This window comes from Aplysia californica, unplaced genomic scaffold (assembly GCF_000002075.1).
Source record: "Aplysia californica isolate F4 #8 unplaced genomic scaffold, AplCal3.0 scaffold00264, whole genome shotgun sequence".
Taxonomy (NCBI): Eukaryota; Metazoa; Mollusca; class Gastropoda; order Aplysiida; family Aplysiidae; genus Aplysia; species Aplysia californica.
The window spans coordinates 366,669-385,123 of NW_004797534.1; the positions used below are offsets into that span (position 1 = coordinate 366,669).

General features: G+C 39.5%; 2 protein-coding genes across 2 annotated transcripts in view; one reads left to right on the forward strand and one right to left on the reverse strand.

Annotated features, from left to right (window-relative positions):
• LOC101860255 overlaps positions 1-4,822 on the forward strand; it is a 15,281-nt gene extending 10,459 nt beyond the window's left edge. Inside the window, exon 3 of the mRNA XM_035970412.1 lies at positions 1,607-4,822. Coding sequence (XP_035826305.1) covers positions 1,607-3,881 — 2,275 coding nt within the window. The 3' untranslated portion in view covers positions 3,882-4,822. The remainder of the gene's footprint in view (positions 1-1,606) is intronic.
• Positions 4,823-11,761: 6,939 nt separating this feature from the next.
• The window catches only part of LOC101856814 (syntaxin-5), a 14,256-nt gene continuing 7,562 nt past the window's right edge, over positions 11,762-18,455 (reverse strand). The window contains exons 7-11 of the mRNA XM_005100897.3: positions 17,074-17,130; positions 16,466-16,556; positions 14,402-14,523; positions 13,517-13,638; positions 11,762-12,388 (exon numbers count right to left, since the gene is read on the reverse strand). Of these exons, the coding sequence (XP_005100954.1) occupies positions 12,229-12,388; positions 13,517-13,638; positions 14,402-14,523; positions 16,466-16,556; positions 17,074-17,130 (552 nt within the window). The 3' untranslated portion in view covers positions 11,762-12,228. The remainder of the gene's footprint in view (positions 12,389-13,516; positions 13,639-14,401; positions 14,524-16,465; positions 16,557-17,073; positions 17,131-18,455) is intronic.

Here is an 18,455-nt window from a genome sequence, read left to right on the forward strand (position 1 = left end):
TTTAAAAAATCTGATTTAAATTTAAAAAATCATTTTTTAAAATTTTTATTAAAAAAATCAAAAAAATCACCAACCCTGGCTGATATCAACACGCGGCCTCACATATAGTAAGGATAATTATTTGTTTGTTGTGATGTCTGTGTGTCAAATCATGTTATAGGAGGTTGCTGATGAAAAGTCTCTGGAGCTGGGGTGCTTCGACTTTGAAAATGCTGTAAAAAGCAAGGGCCTATGCATATTGTTTATTGTTAATGTAGCATGGTATGCTGATTATTCTTTCATTGAAGATTTGCGAAACGATAGTGCATGTAACTGGTAAGCAAGTGTGTCTGTGATGCATGTTGATTTTCCATAACTTTGTTTCATTTTCTTAAAAGGTACTCTGGCCAGTTTGAAGTGATGGGAATTATTTATTGTAAATTATGAACAAGATTCCAGCTTTTCATTCTAGTGTTAAAATTTGTTTTAAAAAGCATATTGTATGTAAACTTCAGCGGAGTGTTTTGTAGCTAAAGATGTGCCTGACCACTGAACTGGAGACAGAATTGGAGAGCAATCAATCGAAGTCTAAGCTTCTCTCAAATTTTCCAACAACTGTATTAGCTTGATGATATTAGGCGAATAATTAGGTCATTTGATCTCTTAATTTTTTGTTCAGTTTTGCAGAAAGGAAAACTTTTGGATGTGTACAAATTTTTGTTATTTTTCATTCCATATTTGTTTCGTCTGTGTCAAATTCATTTGTTATTGTTAATGATGTTGTATAAGAAACATACTCTACCTCGTAGTTTTAAAATGTTTATAACGTGAACGGTTTTGTTTGTCTGAATAATTATTGACATCATGATGTTTACTTTATGACTTGTGGTATTTATTTATATTTTACAGCACAAAAGAATTCAAAAGAAAAATAATTAAGAAAACTGGACATAATATTTTTTATTTTCATAATGAATTTTGATGGACAAGTTTGTCTCTGAAAGGTTTGCTCATATTTTATATACATATGTTGTATCTCTGTGACCCTTTTTGTTCTCATTTGTATAACTAAGGAAGGGGAACCTATTTGGCACCCTGTGTTTGTATTCAATTATTTTTTTATCAATGAGATAGACTGATGCGCAGCTCTGTAGTACAGGCATCATTTGCACAACTGAAAATCTGAAAGGATGTCATGTATTTCAGGTGGGGCTCTCACCACTGGCCTTATCGCATCAGCAAGTTGAGAAGTGTTCTGTCCTGAGTTGATGGTGTGAGAGATGAGCTGCTGGCAGTCTGATGAGCCGAGAATGTCAGATGACATGGACAGTGTGCACGCCCCCAGTCTGTTGTTCTCCTTGTCAGCGAACTGGTTTCTGCTGTTGTCAGTGAAGGAAGAGCTGGAACTGTTCGTTGATTCTAAGGAACTGTAGGTGGAGGAAAAAAAAGTTGTGTGTGTGAGCTGCCCTGAAATTCATGACCTTCCATCAGGTCTTAGGTTGGAGCTGTACCATGCTGATCTGTTTTTTGCTTTTTAAAAAAAGTTGTTCACTGAAACCGGAAGATTAAACATCATTGTGCCTTTTATGTAGGTCTTTAAACACTGTCCATACCTCGAGTAACTTGAAAAACGTGTGGTGACAAGGTATGGTCTTGAATGCATGATCTTTCTGATCAGTTATGTTCTTAAAATTGTAATGAATCCCTATGATAGTCAGAAAAAGCTGACCATGGAAGGGGCAATGCCAGGCGCTGCTTCCACCTCAGTTCCTTCCTTCTATATGCATTCCATTCCTTACACGGCTCCCGTGTTTCCAGCTGCACCCATGGCCCCGAACCCCTATGGCTTTTCTTTGGATGGTTCTTCATATCCACACCAAACTGTCCACTGCTCACCTCTCAATGTGCCTAAAATGAACAGTGGAAATACCTTAGCCGATATTCGACACTTGAATATGACGGTTGCCAAGCCCAGTCCAGCGCCCCCCATAGACCCTGCCAGCATAGCTTCTAACTGTGTCAGTGCTGGGAACATCCTCCCTAGTCATGTTGAGATGGGAAGAACTTCCTTGGATGATGTTCTCAACACGGCTTCTGGTTTCAGCAATGATGGCCCTCTTGCCGCATCATTACTGGCAGGAAAATGTGCATATTCTGAGAGTCAGTCTTCAGGCGTAATTGCTGGTTCCCGATTTAACCACCAGGTGCAACCAGAAAGCCAAGGACTACAGCCTAGGGCTGGTTTAGTTAGTTATGGTGGTGATGAGTGCCTTAAGGTGGAAAAAGAAGATAATATAGAGTGCAGGGTGACTTCACCTCCTTCACCAGTACAGGTTGTCAGTGAAAAGAATTCAAGAACTGTGAATGCAGACATTTACAAATGTGGTATTTGTGGTGAATCTTTCTGCAACAATGACCACTTATGCAGTCACCTGGCTTCTCATACGAGTTCTATGCCTTATCAGTGCGGTCTGTGTGGTATTGCCTTTTTCGAAGGTAGCCTCCTCACTAAACATGTGCAGGAATTCCATTCTCCAAAGGATCCGTATCAGTGTGGTATCTGCTCCGCTACATTCTCGGCCAATACAGATTATTGTGAGCACATGAAGGCTTGCAGTGATATTTACAATGGCAGTGCCAAGGAAAAAGTGGAAAAGCTGATGATAAAAAATTTAAGTACCACAGATTTTGCAGCTGATGATGACCCTGGGGACTCGTCCGAGCCAGAACGTGAGCACTATGATGAGTCAGGAAATTATTCAAAGTCAATAGTAGACGAGCTAGGTGGACAGAGAGAAGCGTCGTCCACTATTCTCGTGGGAGCATCCGGTGAGTTTAGCATGAGGAAAAAACGCACGAAGATCGTTATGGAAGATGTGGATCTCAGCTCTGTGTGCACGGTTATTGTGGAGCCATCCAGTGCGGGAGGGGAGAGAAAGAAGCATGTGTACAAATGCAAGTTTTGTGATAAGCTATGCAAGGATCGAGGACAAATTGTGAGCCATGTGCGCGTGCACACAAAAGTGCGACCGTATGAGTGCAGTGTCTGTTTTATGAAGTTCAAGCAGTATGGGCATCTCAGGGACCACATGATGCGCCACACAAAGGAAAGGCCCTACGTGTGTGACCGATGTGCCAAGTCGTTTCCCCGAAGCTCGCATTTATCAGAGCACATCCGCCTGCGGCATACAGAGGACAGGTTGTACCATTGCCCTGAGTGCAGCGAGACTTTTCAGAAGAGGAAAGACTTCTCCAAGCATAAACGTTCCCATGGCCGAAAGCCAAAATACCAATGCAACATTTGCTCCAAAAAGTTTTTCAATGTGACCGACTATGAACGCCATTGCCGAAGTCACACAAAGGAGAAGCAGTTTGAGTGTGAGGTGTGTCACATGACTTTTGGACTCCTGGCCAATGCCAAGAAACACATGAAGGTCCACAGTCAACACAAGCCTCACAAGTGTCCTGTATGTGGAAAGGCTTTTCATTTCTCTAATGATCTGAAGCGCCATGAGGCCACGCACCTAAAAAAGAAACCTTTCCCATGTTCTGATTGTTATAAGTCCTTCAAAACCGAAGCATTACTTAAAGCTCATTCCAAAATTCATGTTAAAGAAGATGCAAATAATACAGAGAGACCATTCCAGTGTAAGACATGCAAGAAATGTTTCAAATTAAAGTGGGATTTGGCTAGACATGAGAAAACTCACTTGAAAAAGAAGCCTTTCCCTTGTCCAGATTGTTACAAATCCTTTGGCAGTGAGGCAATGCTGAAGAAACACAGCAGAATGCATGTTGGGGTGAATGTCAAAGTTGGGAATGAGGATGAAAACTTCCATTGTAAGAATAACTTTGAAGAAGATGAGGTCAGTGATGATGGAAAGGAAGAAGAAAGTTCATGAATTGGCCAAGTCCAAGTGGTTACCGGCCACTTTTGAACCTATGTGTTTATGCAAGACACACTGTCTTCATTGCTTGGATTGTGCAAGGTCTCATACCAATTTTTTTAATGATTCTGAGTAGGATGTGATGAAGGGTGCCTTTCAGAAGCTGAGAAGATGAATGAATTCAGCATTTTTTTAAAAGGATAATTAAATTATGCTTTCCCAAGATTCTTTTGCTTTTACCTTCAAAGAGAAAATAGTCTAAATCCAAAAGAGTTATGTAAGTTAAGTTACTGATTAACGTCTTGAAAGGCCTGAAAATATTATGGAAAGTTTTGTTTCTTTGTTCATCTTTTCATTCTGTATGTGTGTTAGTGTTAGAGTGGTCTTGATGTGCTGGCTTGAGCGAAATAGTCTTTCATATATACTGTGTCTGAGCAGTCCTTGAGTTCAATATATAGATAAGTGTATGAATATGAATGTATAGTGTTTTTCCGTATGAATGTATATATTTCTATACAGTCGAACTTGTCTTAACGGAATCTCCCCGCTCCCCCCTAGATATATTCTTCTTTTTAATTACCTTTATAAAACGGTAACCTGTCCAACACGGACACGGAAAGAAAAATTCGCTCCCTTCCGAGGAATCACCTGTCTAAGATGGAAAATGCTTTGCCTGCTCAGCCCTGATTTGAAACAAAACTCGCTAGTTTGGTTCCGACGGCTCTAAACCTAACGCCATGGCCATGCCGCTGGACAAGGAAGGGGAGTAGGGGTGCAATTTGGAGGAAGATGTTACCCCATCATGTGAGCCCTGAGCGATGCAGATGGTCAGGGTAGTGTGGATGTGAAATCTCACAACTGCCCGTGACAGTGCTTGGGTAGTGAGCCACTACGGAAACTTTCCTGGGTAGCCAGAAGCCAAAGGTGTGAAATTAGATTGACCAATGCCTGCCGCGTTGATCGTATGGCCAGCCAAGAAAAGAGTTCCTCAAATCGTTGTTACAATGATGGCAGTGAGGGTGACATTGGTGGGTGGGGCTAAGGGTGGAACCAAGGAGATGTTCAAACATTTCTGTTTTTAATAGGTCAAACAGTGGTCCTATGAAAGGCAAGCACTGGTGGTAATTTGATAAGTAAGACTGACACATGACCTTATTAGACAGGATAGCTATTGAGAAGTGTGAAGTTTTGACCACTACTTGTCGATCGGACAAGCTACCCTTGATCCCACCGGCTGGGCCTTTGACACCCCCTCCTTTCCATCTCCCCCTAAATTCCCCTGTCTAAGACGCAATTTTTTTCTGGTTCCCTTGCGATTCCGTCTTACACAGGTTCGACTGTATATAATATATGTGTGTGTGTGTGCGCGCAATGTACAATCAAAATCGAAACTCGCACAAGTAGCAACTAATGCAAAACAGCTGTCAGTCTACAATATTCCAGTTATGCCAAGAATGTTCCGGTCAGTTGTTTTTTTTTAATGCTTAATGTTTTCTGGGGAGAGAAATATTATTGGTTACCTTATCTTTTTATCTCTCTTTTTGTCACGTTTCATCCATTGTTCACTTATTTTGCATCATAAGTTTATAAGGAAGCTTCCTGTCTGAATGATTCCCATACTTTTGAAATTTTAGTGTTGCAGTTGCTTGCTGCCTTTAAAAAAAACAACCCATGCCCATGCCATTACAGCATGTATCAAATGTCCCACCTTTCATGGTTGATAATTGAAAAGCAAGGTCTGGGAGGTGTTAATTGTATTTATTGTTGCTTTGTCCTTTTTTTAAAAGTCATTTCGGTGTTTTGATGTCTCTTTGGGTCAAGTATCCTTAGACTAGTAGACCTAAGCATCTTTTACCTTTCCTCTTTTGCTGTCTGCTTTTTCCACCTCTTTAACTGGTTCCGGGTAGATCAAGCAAGTACATGTGTAGCAGCCTACATGATGGTACTTGACACTGATGACTACCTTGTCCCTCTTTTTTTTTGTTGACTCCTTCAGTTGGCTAATGTGAAACTCACATCAATCAGGGAGGTATACATTCATTTTCTCCTTTCCACTCGTCCTCTCTGTATCTCTGTTGTCTCGCCATGTCCAAGCAAGGGGATCTTGTAGTCTTGCATCTCTGCTGTTACCTGGGCTGCCTTACTACCTCATTTATTGTTTTTACCGTACGTTCCATGTCTTTATATTTATATGTACCTCGTCAGTGTTGTACTGACTGAGAAGGGGGGAAAGTTGGGTCTTGTAGCTCCTGGTTTCCGACTTTGACTACAAGATGCCACGAGTTCTTTTGATGGAGAAACCATCTCCTTTGGACTATTAGAAGTGAAGATGCAGATTTTGTCTTTCGGGTTATCCTTTCCTGTGATTTTTTAGCCATCCAGTACATATAACTACCGGACCCAATAAATTTTCATTGGTGTTGCGCAACCTTGTTTTGTAGTTAGGTAGATTTTTTTAAAAAAATTTTATGCATTTTGGTTGTGGCACAAAAACACTACTTGAAAAATTATCTCAGATTGGCTGAAAATTTAACCAAAAAATCGTCCATGACTTATGGACTAATAAAGATATCTAGATTATTTAAAATGCATACATAATGATCATGAAGCCTGGAGCTTTCAAAAGTATTTTAAAGCATATCACAATAATATCAAAGAACTGAATTTTTCAGTAAACTGCCTATTCGGAAAGACTGCTTCCATCAACAAATTGTTGCCCCCAGGGCTGTTTATTCCACTTAATGTTTTGTCGTTTTCACGTCTGTTGCTGTAGTTTTTTCTCAGGTTTGTTTTTACCCCAAGCCTGACTTCCTAAATAATATTATCCTGGCTTTTGAATGGCTGACAGTCTCTCATTCTCAATAATCTCAAGGACAACTACAGACACAGTTCTTCTTCTACTTTAATAAATCTGTTGTTTCTTCCCCAACTCTTGCACTAAATTTTTGGTGTAAAAAAGGAAAGATTTTAAGTGAAAATTGGTTCTTGTTTGTTGAACTGGAGGTTTTTTTCTTTTGTTTTGGGTTTTTCTTTCAGAGGGGAAATGAATTTACCACCCCTTAGTGTGATATAATGGTGACTTACTATATGGAGAATAAGAAATTATGATTTCGGCAGAGCATGTACTGCCTTTTTATGACCGTATTTTGATGGATCATGAAAAGTGAATGTTATTCAAGTCAGTACGGTACTGTTTTGACTGGTTTGAATTTTGAGATATTTTATCAAATGAATTTACATAATGTTGTATGTACTGGTCTTCTCTTCTTTTATTAGTAAACGTACTGAAATGGTTTTACAGTGTACATAATGTCCTTATCTCTGTTATTTTTATACCCAATCATTCAAAACACAATGTGCTGTTTCGAGTTGATGATGAATAAACCAATTTTTATTGTGCATTTTGATTCCATTATTGTAAAAATGAGTCACTGTACTGCCATAGCCACATTCATCACCTCTCTGTATATTTGTCACTGTACTGTCTTTGCTTCATCACCTCTGTCACTGTATGGTACTGTCTTTGCTTCATCACCTGTCTCTGTCATTGTACTGTCTTTGCCTCATAACCTCTCTGTATATCTGTATCTGTCAGTGTACTGTCTTTGCCTCATCACCTCTATGTATCTGTCACTGTACTGTCTTTGCCTCATCACCTCTCTGTATCTGTCACTGTACTGTCTTTGTCTCATCACCACTCTGGAGTATATTTCAAATCACTGTTCCGTACTGTGCAGCCTGACTATAACAACCGTCGATATAAAAATGACATTCTCTGTATAGCGACATGGTACCCAGGTCCTGACTTTTTCCATAATATATTATATCATTAGTAACTTTTGGTTGCCTCTCATAACATTTTTTTCTGGTCCAGAGGATGTCGTTATAGAGAGGCTGCACTAGATCTGTACGTTCTTTACCTCCTCACTGCTCTGTGGTGTGTTTATATACTTTCTTTGCTTCATCACCACCCTGTGGTATGTATCATCAATCATTGACATTGTACTGTCTTAGTTTCATCACCTCTCTCTGTGCTGTGTATGTATCATCAATCATTGTACTGTCTTTGCCTCAAACCTCTCTGTTTCTCTGCACAAAGCAAGGACTCGGCACGCTATGCACCTTATCGTAAACCTCACTGATAAATTTCAGTAATGTTACTGGTATTACATTTCAGCACTTTTGTTGCTGGATATCTGGCCTACTCAGGTTTCCCACCCACCGATAAGTCATACATTTTTTTCTCCTTGGGGAACCCACCCTACTGCTTGCACTTCTCCTTTTTTTGTTTTGTTTTAGCAAGCATTTTACAGCACTTGCAACACAATCTGGTCATTTAAGTGCCGAAGATAAGAGATGTTACAAGAGCATGACAAACAAAAAAAGGAGGGGAGATAAGACTAGAGCGATAGATGTTTCATAGAAATAATAGGAAAGAAGGAGGAAACCACACCATGACACCAGCCATTGGCCTGCCAACCACCCGCTTCACCTTATTTCCCCTCCATAAGGACAGAAAGTTGGAGTATAAATAGTATGATTTTGTCAGGCCACACATTGTGCTTGAAAATGAAATACAGTCAGGCACAGATTATACGAACAAGAAAAACTCGAAATCATGGACAGCTCGCACAATTTGCCATTCCGGACTGATATCTCTTTAATTTTATGTTATCAGTTAACCTGTATTATTATGAATGTGTTGAACACATTTGTCAATCCCTGACGTGCTTTGAGTTATCCGCGCCTGACTATCTTTCCGGCATGCCATTTGCCAGTCAATGTTGGACACCTCACAAATTGACAATATCTTGTAAGAACATACCGGAACATGGTGCTTGTGTGGTGTTCATCTTTCAGTTTTATTTACAGGTTCAAGGACTGTACATACAGCACAAGAATAAATAACACAACTTTACATCTTCTTACATGAATCATTGGACATCACACACAAACCTTTTCACACAAAATGTTCATGGTCCATAATTATCAAACAGACACCTCATACTCATACAATATTTTCAATCAACAAATGTCTGCAGAATATCCCACATCTCAGGATCAGCTACCTTTGTCGATATCCATTTTAAGTGAATGGCGCTTTAGTCAGTGTCAGAAAAAAACTACACAAGTATTTGTGCGTGTGTGTGCGTGTGTGTGTGTGTGTGTGTGGGGGGGGGTTTGTAAAATATCATGCCTCTAAACTAAAACTGAATCAACTTGAAGCTTGATTTATATAATCAAATAAACAGCAGGCATCTTTCCGAGATGTATTCACATAGAAGAAACTTTGTATATCACAGTTTTTTAAAGATAGGCCTGCATGCAAGACTCCAACAAACATAATTTTTGCCCTTTGGCGTTTGTCGGAGTCTTACAGTTACACCCAGCTATCGATGTGTACCATACCACAAAGAGAGGCATCAACCCCTTCCTGTACTTTATTTTTACTACATCTTCAGTTAAGAGAAAGACAAAGAAATGTTCCATCTTTCAAAAATGAGATTATTGTGGTTTCAAGAAGAATAAATGTCCTCATTTCATAATGTATCGCTGAAGCTTTGTTCGAGACGAAAAAAACAACATTTAAATGATGGCCTTTCTAAGAAATTACCTAGAACTAATTACCAATAAAGTAGGTCCTTTCAGCATCACACATACAAATCCTTCTTTTAGCCCAAGGCACAACTTATGTCAGTACTTTTAGTCATAATTTCTCCCAGTAGCTATCACAGGACATACACATAGTAACTTGCATCTCCAGCTCTAAATAGCAATCCTCCTCCCAGAGTGGGATAAGGAAAAGGATAATTCGGCTGATTCATGACTTGACAAAACCTGATTATGTCATGACCCCGTCACTTACATTTAGCTAAATAATGGCGACAGGGGGTTGATTTAGGGTTACAAACAGAAAGTACCGGCATGTATACTTTATTCAAATATGATCTTCTTCTTTTAACTTTGGGTCTGTTGTTGAATTATATTGAAATTTCAATAGATCTAAAAATTCTGCAGTTCAACCATTCATGATATCAATAACAACTAAAACTGCCAGAAATAATCTTTGAACGAACAGAAATACCCTGATTTTTCAGTCCAAAAATTCTTCTGCAAACATGCCAGAGTCTAAGAGGAGTTATACAAATGAAATGAGCAGCTTGAGATGATACTGAAGACAAAATTAAGAAAAAACATTTTTGCTAACCCCCTGATATGCACCTGAGAAAAACATCATGGTGGCAACACAGAGTGCAGTGAATCATTAACCAGACCAGGAGGATAAAAATAATTCGCACCACACATCAATGACACTGAACACGCACACACCTGTCTTACATTCAGATGTATGGCCAAAACCCGCGAGTGAAAAATTAAATCCTCCAAATCGAGACATGCAACTTCATTCACTCCAGAAAGCACTTAGGAGGGCAATGCTTCTACTTTAAAAGCATTTTTGTCGTCCAATTTTCAGCCAGCCTACCAACCACAAATTTCATACCTTTGCCCTGATTTAATCAATGTGCACAAAAAAACCATGAGAGTATTCAGAGTAGAAATTGAATGACCCAAGCAATTAACATAATTGGCTGGGATTTCAGATTTTTGTCCTGACTGTATACAACAAAATTATTCCATGTGCCAGTTAAGCTGGCACCCGCCAGGCCAATGTTACTGACAATGCACTAGTTGAACTGGCACACCAAAGGCGTTTATTCTTTCTCTGACCAATTTTTGAGGCAGTAAGTAGTTCCAACACTGCTCAATTAATTTACTGGTTGAAGGAATTCCCAGAACTTGGCACTGCTATCAATAGTTGTACATTGCTCACCATAGCAAGTTTCTAGAGGCCGCAAATTCTCTGTTATTCAACTCAGGTTCTATGTTTCATTTTATAAAATATAACGCCTAGCACCATGAGGAATCTGTGGCTACCTAGTGCTGACAAAGAAAAAGATCAATGTAGCCTACACGTCAACTCGTGGTAAAATAAGAAGTTGACCTGGTCCAAACCATTAGGCAAACTATTCAATCGTGACCCTTAAAATAAACAAGGAGCCAATTAAAAATTGGAATAACGACATACAGTTGGTAATTTTATCTCTCTGAATGGCTAGCTTTGTTAGGTTCATCATGTTCTTCTCTCAAGAGAGGATGAGAAGGCTTTTTCGGTCTTATTAACACATTACACCCTAACTCGCCCGGGATCGCCCGGGAATTCCCTTACGCGCTCCACCCTGACTCGCCCGGAACCGCCCGCGCCGACCCAGCGTCTTTAGAAACGAAAGTCTCGCCTTGACGAGACTCTGGGGCCGGGATTTTGATTTGCATAGTATAGCAAAAAGTTTCTTCTTTCGTTTGATACCGAAACGAAATTTTTCGGGCCAGTAGTTTTAGTATTAGAGCTGATCGAAGTGCGATCGCGTTACCGACACTTCGAAAGTGTCTCGACTTGTTGAAAAGCGACACAATTGAGTTCGAAAACGGAAATAACGATGGATTTGAGCAAAAATGAGCATGTGACAAATCAGATGGCTCAGATTTTGATGAAAACGTTGTAGGAAGAGTTTGGGGCGATTCCGATTGATCAGACGGAGAAAATCTAGAATTTAGACCTAGGGCCCGACCGCGAGGCTGAGAGTGAGTGACTGGTCGGACACCCCGATTGAACTAAAGTGAGAACATTTCCAACAGTTTGCGCATACATAAAGTTATATTTTTCTGAAACTACATTCAGTTTTCTTTTTAACTTTTATTTTTTCAGGATTTTTGGAATTTGTTTAGTATTTTTAAAATGTGTTTTTTAAAGGCTTGTATTCAAGGGAGGTGGGTTCTTTCCCCTTGCTTAGGATCTAACAGTGGACTTCCCGTCCAGGCCCTTAGGGTGTAATGTGTTAACAAAGATGCTGTCAGCAAGCACATTTCTGAGGAGCATTGAAAACTGAATAGCTTGCATAATGGAAAGAACCAGGTAGCAATCTTAGGAGCTGGCAGGATAAGACGTGGCTTTGGAGTTGAAGCCCTACATCACTCATTCTGTTATCACATTGCAAGGCCTTTCTCTCTTCATTTACAGTAGCCTGCACAAAATGCTCTCACAGATTCTTAAGACAAATCGGACCTTGGATTGAGGGCAATCTTTGTATAGTTCTAAATTCAACAGGTAGACAACACTGTCATCCTGATACCCTTTCTAAATACACACCAGACAAAAACATAATTATTCATATATACCACCGATCACATGCATGAATGACTAACCTTTTTGTCATGCCATAACAACAAGTGAGTTGAAAAGCTGCTATTATTATTATACCCCAAATGTTCCAATGTTAAAGCAGAAAAGTCAAAGGAAACAACCTTAAGCCATGAAAACAACAAAAATAATGAAAAAAACCATTAGTACTCCAAAGATCTTAATCATCAGCCATCGATTTGATGAGACGGACTGGAAATACTTGAGAATCTCTGTATGGGCCGCTTCAATATTCTGACTTGCATCCTCAACATTATTATCAATTCTGAGGATGGAAGAAAGCAGAGTTAATTTTTTACACACATATATATATATGTATTTAACTGAATGCATCCCACACCAAAGTTGATATCCTTTTTTTAAAAAACAAATAGACAAAAGCACATTTTCGAACAAATCAAAAGGAAAAAGAAAGAAAATAAACCTGGAATTGTTCCTCTCGTAATACCAACTTAAATTACCTCACACTATTAGCTTTAACACCCCTCACCCCTCCCCAAAAGAATCAATGTCTTGAGGGATGAAAATTTTGTCCTGCCAATAAACTGGAAAAAGCAACTGCTGTCTCCACTACAGTGCTAGCCAGCAGTGTTTAAATGATAATCATAGTAGGTACTCCAAACCTGCTGCTGGCCCATGAACCCAGGGAAAGATGCTGTTTATCACACAACTTTATCAACAAGTTACAAAGTTTCAATTCAAGGGCATGGAAAAACAAAATACACCCCTGGAACAAGTATCTTTTTGTTGCTTTTTTTTCATACAAGTATTGTGTATAAAAGATATTATCTTGTGTTTGCTTTGAGTGAAGGAAAAACTTAAACGTGTATCTGCTATTTTACTGCTCCTGCGACCAACGAATTGAGGGAGTGACATCTTTTCATTGTTCAGCACGCCATGTTTAATCTCAGTGTCGAGCACAAATCATCTTCAGCCGTTGTGATTGAGTTTTAAATATCAGGTGCATCGTCTACCATTCAAATTGGCCCTAGGAGTGACAGGTAGGTTAAAAAGAACTGTGTGACAAAACATCAATTTCATTTACCTCAGACTTTTCAGTCTTTTTTTCCTTTTTTTTTTTAAATGAAGAACACAAAATTCTTATAAATTACAGACACTTACTTGAAAATCACTTCCTTATTCCATGTAGACATTGTTTAGGAAAAAAAAACCTCTTCCAAATGAAAATGAAGACTTGGGATCCAGAAAGTAATACAAGTAAGCAAACACAAAAATACAGCATAATGAAAACAAGCAATACGGGTAGTAGATCTACAGGGGAGGGGTATGACGCAAGTGAGTGAATAGTTTAAGAAGTGGAACAATAGAAATATTTCAAAAGCTGGAAGAAAAAAAAACAACTTTATCACATAGCACAGTGAACAACCCTTACCTGCCAACAATTTCTTCTTGCTCCTTAACCATATGAGCCAACTGTTGAAATATTGAGCCCAGCTCAACGATAGTCGTCTCAATGTTTTTCATAGTCTCTGCTCGACTCTCAATATACTGGTCCTGATGATGGAAAAAAATATACAATGGATAAACATTGCTTTTCTGAACAACAAAATATTCTTAAAAACAAGTCGATTATTCCCCCCTCCCCCCCCCCCCTAAGGCTATGTGACATAGAACAAAATTCTTGCTTCAGAAAAAGACAAAGAAGTTGGGTTTTTTTTTAAAGAATGCTACTATTACTATAAAATGGTCAAACAAAGTTTATTCTCAAGTTTTCTAAAAAAAAAATCAAAGCATATCAGTCAGTATGAAAAGCTTTTTAGTATTACTAAAAAAAATTATAACCCAGTGATCAATAAAACGTTCAAAAACCCTTGTCTTTAAAATTCCAACTTTTTATCACTGTTTCCCTGAAAATTGTTTTTCAGAGTACAAGGTTCCATACAACTGAACTATGTAAGCACAATTTTTAAGCAAGTCACCTTCCTTTTCACTGACTGTAAGTTTAGATTCATTCTCCCCACTTTTTCCTAACTCAGATAAATATTAAACACTTCAAGCTACTTTCATAAGCCGTGTCTGCAGTCTGTCAAAGCAGCAATCCAATTCAGGCAAACATGTTCACTTTTATTTTTAAAAAACCAAAAAGGCCTAAAAAGTAAACAAATTTTTAAAAATTTGAAAATATAGTAATCCACTTCTCAAGAGAACACTGCACACTACATTGAGAAAGAATCTTTTCACAGAGCGCAGATTGAGGAAAGTGTTCCCAAACAAAATAAAAAATGTTCAAATGATCACCATGCACACTACAACTCACTTGCTCATCAATGATCTGCATCTGGTTCTGTAGCTGACTACCCCTGGCTGCCCCCTCCATGTCAATGGCTACATCTCCATTGCTCGTGTGACTGGCATCATCTTGGAGCAGCACAGAGCCATCTATCCCACAGACACAAAAGAAATATCATGGTTGTTGAATAGACACAAAGTTAAACAAAACTATTTTAGCAAATGAGAAATACTGAAACAGCAAGACACAAATTCTCCAAACCAACTCCTCAACCCCATGCCAAATTGCAGCACCTTGCTTTTATTAGGTACCAGAAACTAAATTTTCAAAGTAGCTGTATGCCAAATGTATCTGTTCCATTTGAAAGGCCTATAGCCACTGAGCAGTTTGGTACCATTCTTTAACCTCTCCGTCAATTTTTAAGAAGATGATAGTTGTTTAAAATTTGATCAAATTTGTTAAAGTCAGTCACTGGCTGCAACCCCATGTTTGACAGACAATAAAAGAGTACCAAGAGCACTAAACATCTCCACATTAACAGAGTACAATCACTATAACAAATATATGGAGCCTAGTTTTTTTTCCAGACTGTAAGATCATTACAAATCAGTATTTTATCGCCTCAAACACGATGATCTGTCGTTATTTCGACAAAAAGACCGAGCGTTGACCCGGCCGGCCCCGCATCGGCCCCCGCGGTGAGCGAGTCGGCTCTATACTGTAGTGTACCCCGCGTGCGGGGTCACATGCTTTCCGAGTCTCGCGGAAGGATTGATGTAAAATAATTCCAAGTTGATTACTTTATTCTAATAGGAAATGAACTGATCTTTTAATCACTATATTTTTTTAAGCCAGTATTTTACATACTTTGTGTAAAAAGTGATCTTTAAACATTTTGACAGTATTTTGAAAAGCTTTCTATTTAGACGCCAAAGGCAAAATATATACCACGGGAGAGCCCGTTTAAAGTTCTACAGTTCTCCGCCAATAAAAAGACTGTACTTAATCATCCCTCGTTCCGCGAAGCATTTGAATGCACGCGTGTCAATTTTTCAATCGGCCGACCACGCATTCTGGCTTCGCTTTCGTCGGCGATTTTCCAGCTTCTAATAATCGGACATAAAAACAACTTACACCATTGTAACGAGGAAAAGCTGAACTTTTACAAGGTGTACGACATTTGGTGTTTTATAGCGAAAGAGCAAAGAAACAGCGATCGAAATTACCCCGATTTCACCGATACCACACCGTCGGAAGGCCGCGAGTGCCCGCGAAGCCGTGTTTACGTTTCCTACTTTTATACCATTAACTACACTCTCCCCAGTTTTTAATTACAATAGAGTATTTATTACCTTCATCATTCTTTTTGTTTCAGGTAGACAGCCCACCATGTGTAAGCCTGTTGCATTGTATTACAAAAGGCAAATACGATTTAAAGACACACCAGTCTTAACAACATTAATTGCCTTGCAATCTTGTTATAACCAATAATAATTATAATTCATCAAAAATTTTAGTCATCAAAATAAAGTAAAGAAAGGGGGCTCTCGTGGCCTAGAGGTTAAGGTGTTGGCCTCTCATTCAAAGGTCCCGGGTTCGAATCCAGGTAGCGACCGAAAAATTTTCTTCTCTAAAACTGTCTCCTTTCACCTCCTTTCCTGCTCTCTAGCAATGTTCTGTTATCTGCTTTCAATTCCACTTTCTGCCCCCACCCCCTCACCTCCTTTGCCCCCTCCTCTGGGCTCCTGACTCTTTCTGCAGCCTTTCTACTGCTACTCCTTGGCTCCTCCTTACTGCTGTCTTTCTGCCACACCCCTGATCTTCTGGTAGGACAGATCTACACCTAGCCTTCTCGGAAAAGGGCGAAAAATCTCGGAGGGCCCGTGTGCAAGTTGCGCACGTTAAAGATCCCTTGGTGGTCTAAAATCAATAAGAGTAGGCTTCGGCCGCCACCCAGGCAAAATTCAAAATTTCCTACCAACTGAAAATATTAGGTGTGTCCCGCGCGCTCATATGACCTATGCAGTTGCGAGCGCCGTAAAACACTTTACAAAAACAAAAACAAAAGTAAAGAAAAACGACTCAACTCACTCATATGTCCTTGGTATGCAGATGGTGGTAGTGATGATGTAACACCCGCATGAGAGAACTGCTCTCTCCTCGACTTTTGATGTTTCAAATTCTGGAAAGTATATGTCATATTGAAACCATTTTCAAAACATTGGATCAATTCACATGGTCTTACAACTATACCTCTACAATAAGCCAGGTTGTCAGATGTATGAGGGTCCCACATCGTGACGCAGCCACTACCTAAGTGAAAATACACGAGACACATGGCCACCAACTTCTCAAAACCGAAAAACAGATTCTACCCAGGCAGCAGGACAAGATGGTGAACATTGACCAAGCAAACTCCCTCCAAACCCTTCACACACACTTATCTGCATTCAAAGAATATAAGCTACTGAAAGTAGATTGGCAGCAAAAGATCTCTCCACGTGACTTGTGGGCTTTGTTCGCATTATCATTGGCAAATTCAGTCTGGAAAGTTCGGAGTACATATTTTTCAATATGAAAACACACATCTGTATTCAGACCCACAAAAACAGCCAAAAGGCAGTCATTTGTACAATACAAGGCACTCTGAGGAGTAGTATGAACTACTAAAAAAGTACAGTACTCTAATCAAGTGTTACCTCTGTCCTCACTTCCAGCACTTGTCTAAAGTCGTTTGACATGGTAGCCAGTTTTGACTGAGGAAAAAAAACAGAATTATATAGTAGAGGGCAAGCAATGAAAATGTCATTTTCAGAAAAGTTTCTAAATTTCTGATTTGTACCACTCATTGACCAGTGAAAATAAGGGAAAATAAAATTAAACGTCAACGTAGGCAATCTTCATTGTTTTAACAGAAAACAGTCATGATTTTAATCAGAGATGCCAACTACAGAAAACCGAAATGAGTATTGGGAAATATGAAAATGTGTATTTTCAGGGGAAAATGTGTATTCCCTTCGAACCGACCGACCAACTAGTAAAATGTTCAGGGTGTCCAGCAATATTTCCTGAAAAAAATTTCTAGCTAACCAGCTCGAAAAAAGGAGCACACACGCGTACAATATACACGTATCCAGTCAACAACATGTCAGTGTTCAGTGTCGTACTGGGTTCTTGTTTGACTTAAATTTTTCAGTCTAAACCTATTATATTTTCCTCTCATTATCATATAAAAAATTAATCCTGCTTTGAGCTTTCGGAAGGGCCTAGAACAAGAATTTCGACTATCAAGAACCAGTCTTGTTGTCATGATTCATATTATGATCTGACAGATTCAAATTATTGCTCAAACTCAGAGAAGAGCAATAACTTGAATGGCTCAGTAGACCCATGCACTGTGAGGGAGGGCAAGACGCAGTGAAACTGAAAATCTGCCAGCCTTGAACAGAAAGCTATAACATACACTGTTGGTATCATTTACTATCACCCATCCAATGAAACGCGAATACTCTATTTCAATAACACAGACTTGCAAAGTATGAAGGGTTCCGATTGCGCACACGGCCTGCACCAACGCACCCTTTGCAGAAAGCTCTAATCAAAATTCTGAAATTTGCTTCTAACTTCCAAGTTTTTGTCCTCTGCTCTGGTGTTGCCTTCTCACACACACTCCCTCTCTTCAAAGTTATTTTTCTCTTTCTCTCCCTCCTAGCCCCCCCCCCCCCCCCTCCCCGCCCAAATTCTGACTTAACGACTTCTGTTTAATTAGAACTGTATCTGTTGCGTGATGTCCTTTTCTTGCTTAATTAAGGACACACAGTTAGCTCAGTTGGTATCCAATGAACTGTGGAACAGATTGCCGTGGTTCGAATCCCGTGCTGGGCGTTCTTGAACGGAATTGTTTTGTGGAGTTTTTAAAAACTCATTTGACTCGGTCCCATCTTTCCCTTGGCGTTTCTGTCTGTCTGACTGTCTGTCTATCTGGTTGGCTGGCTGGCTGGATGGATGAATGGATGGATGGATGGGTGGGTGGGTGGATGGATGGATGGATGGATGGATAGATGGATGGATAGATGGATGG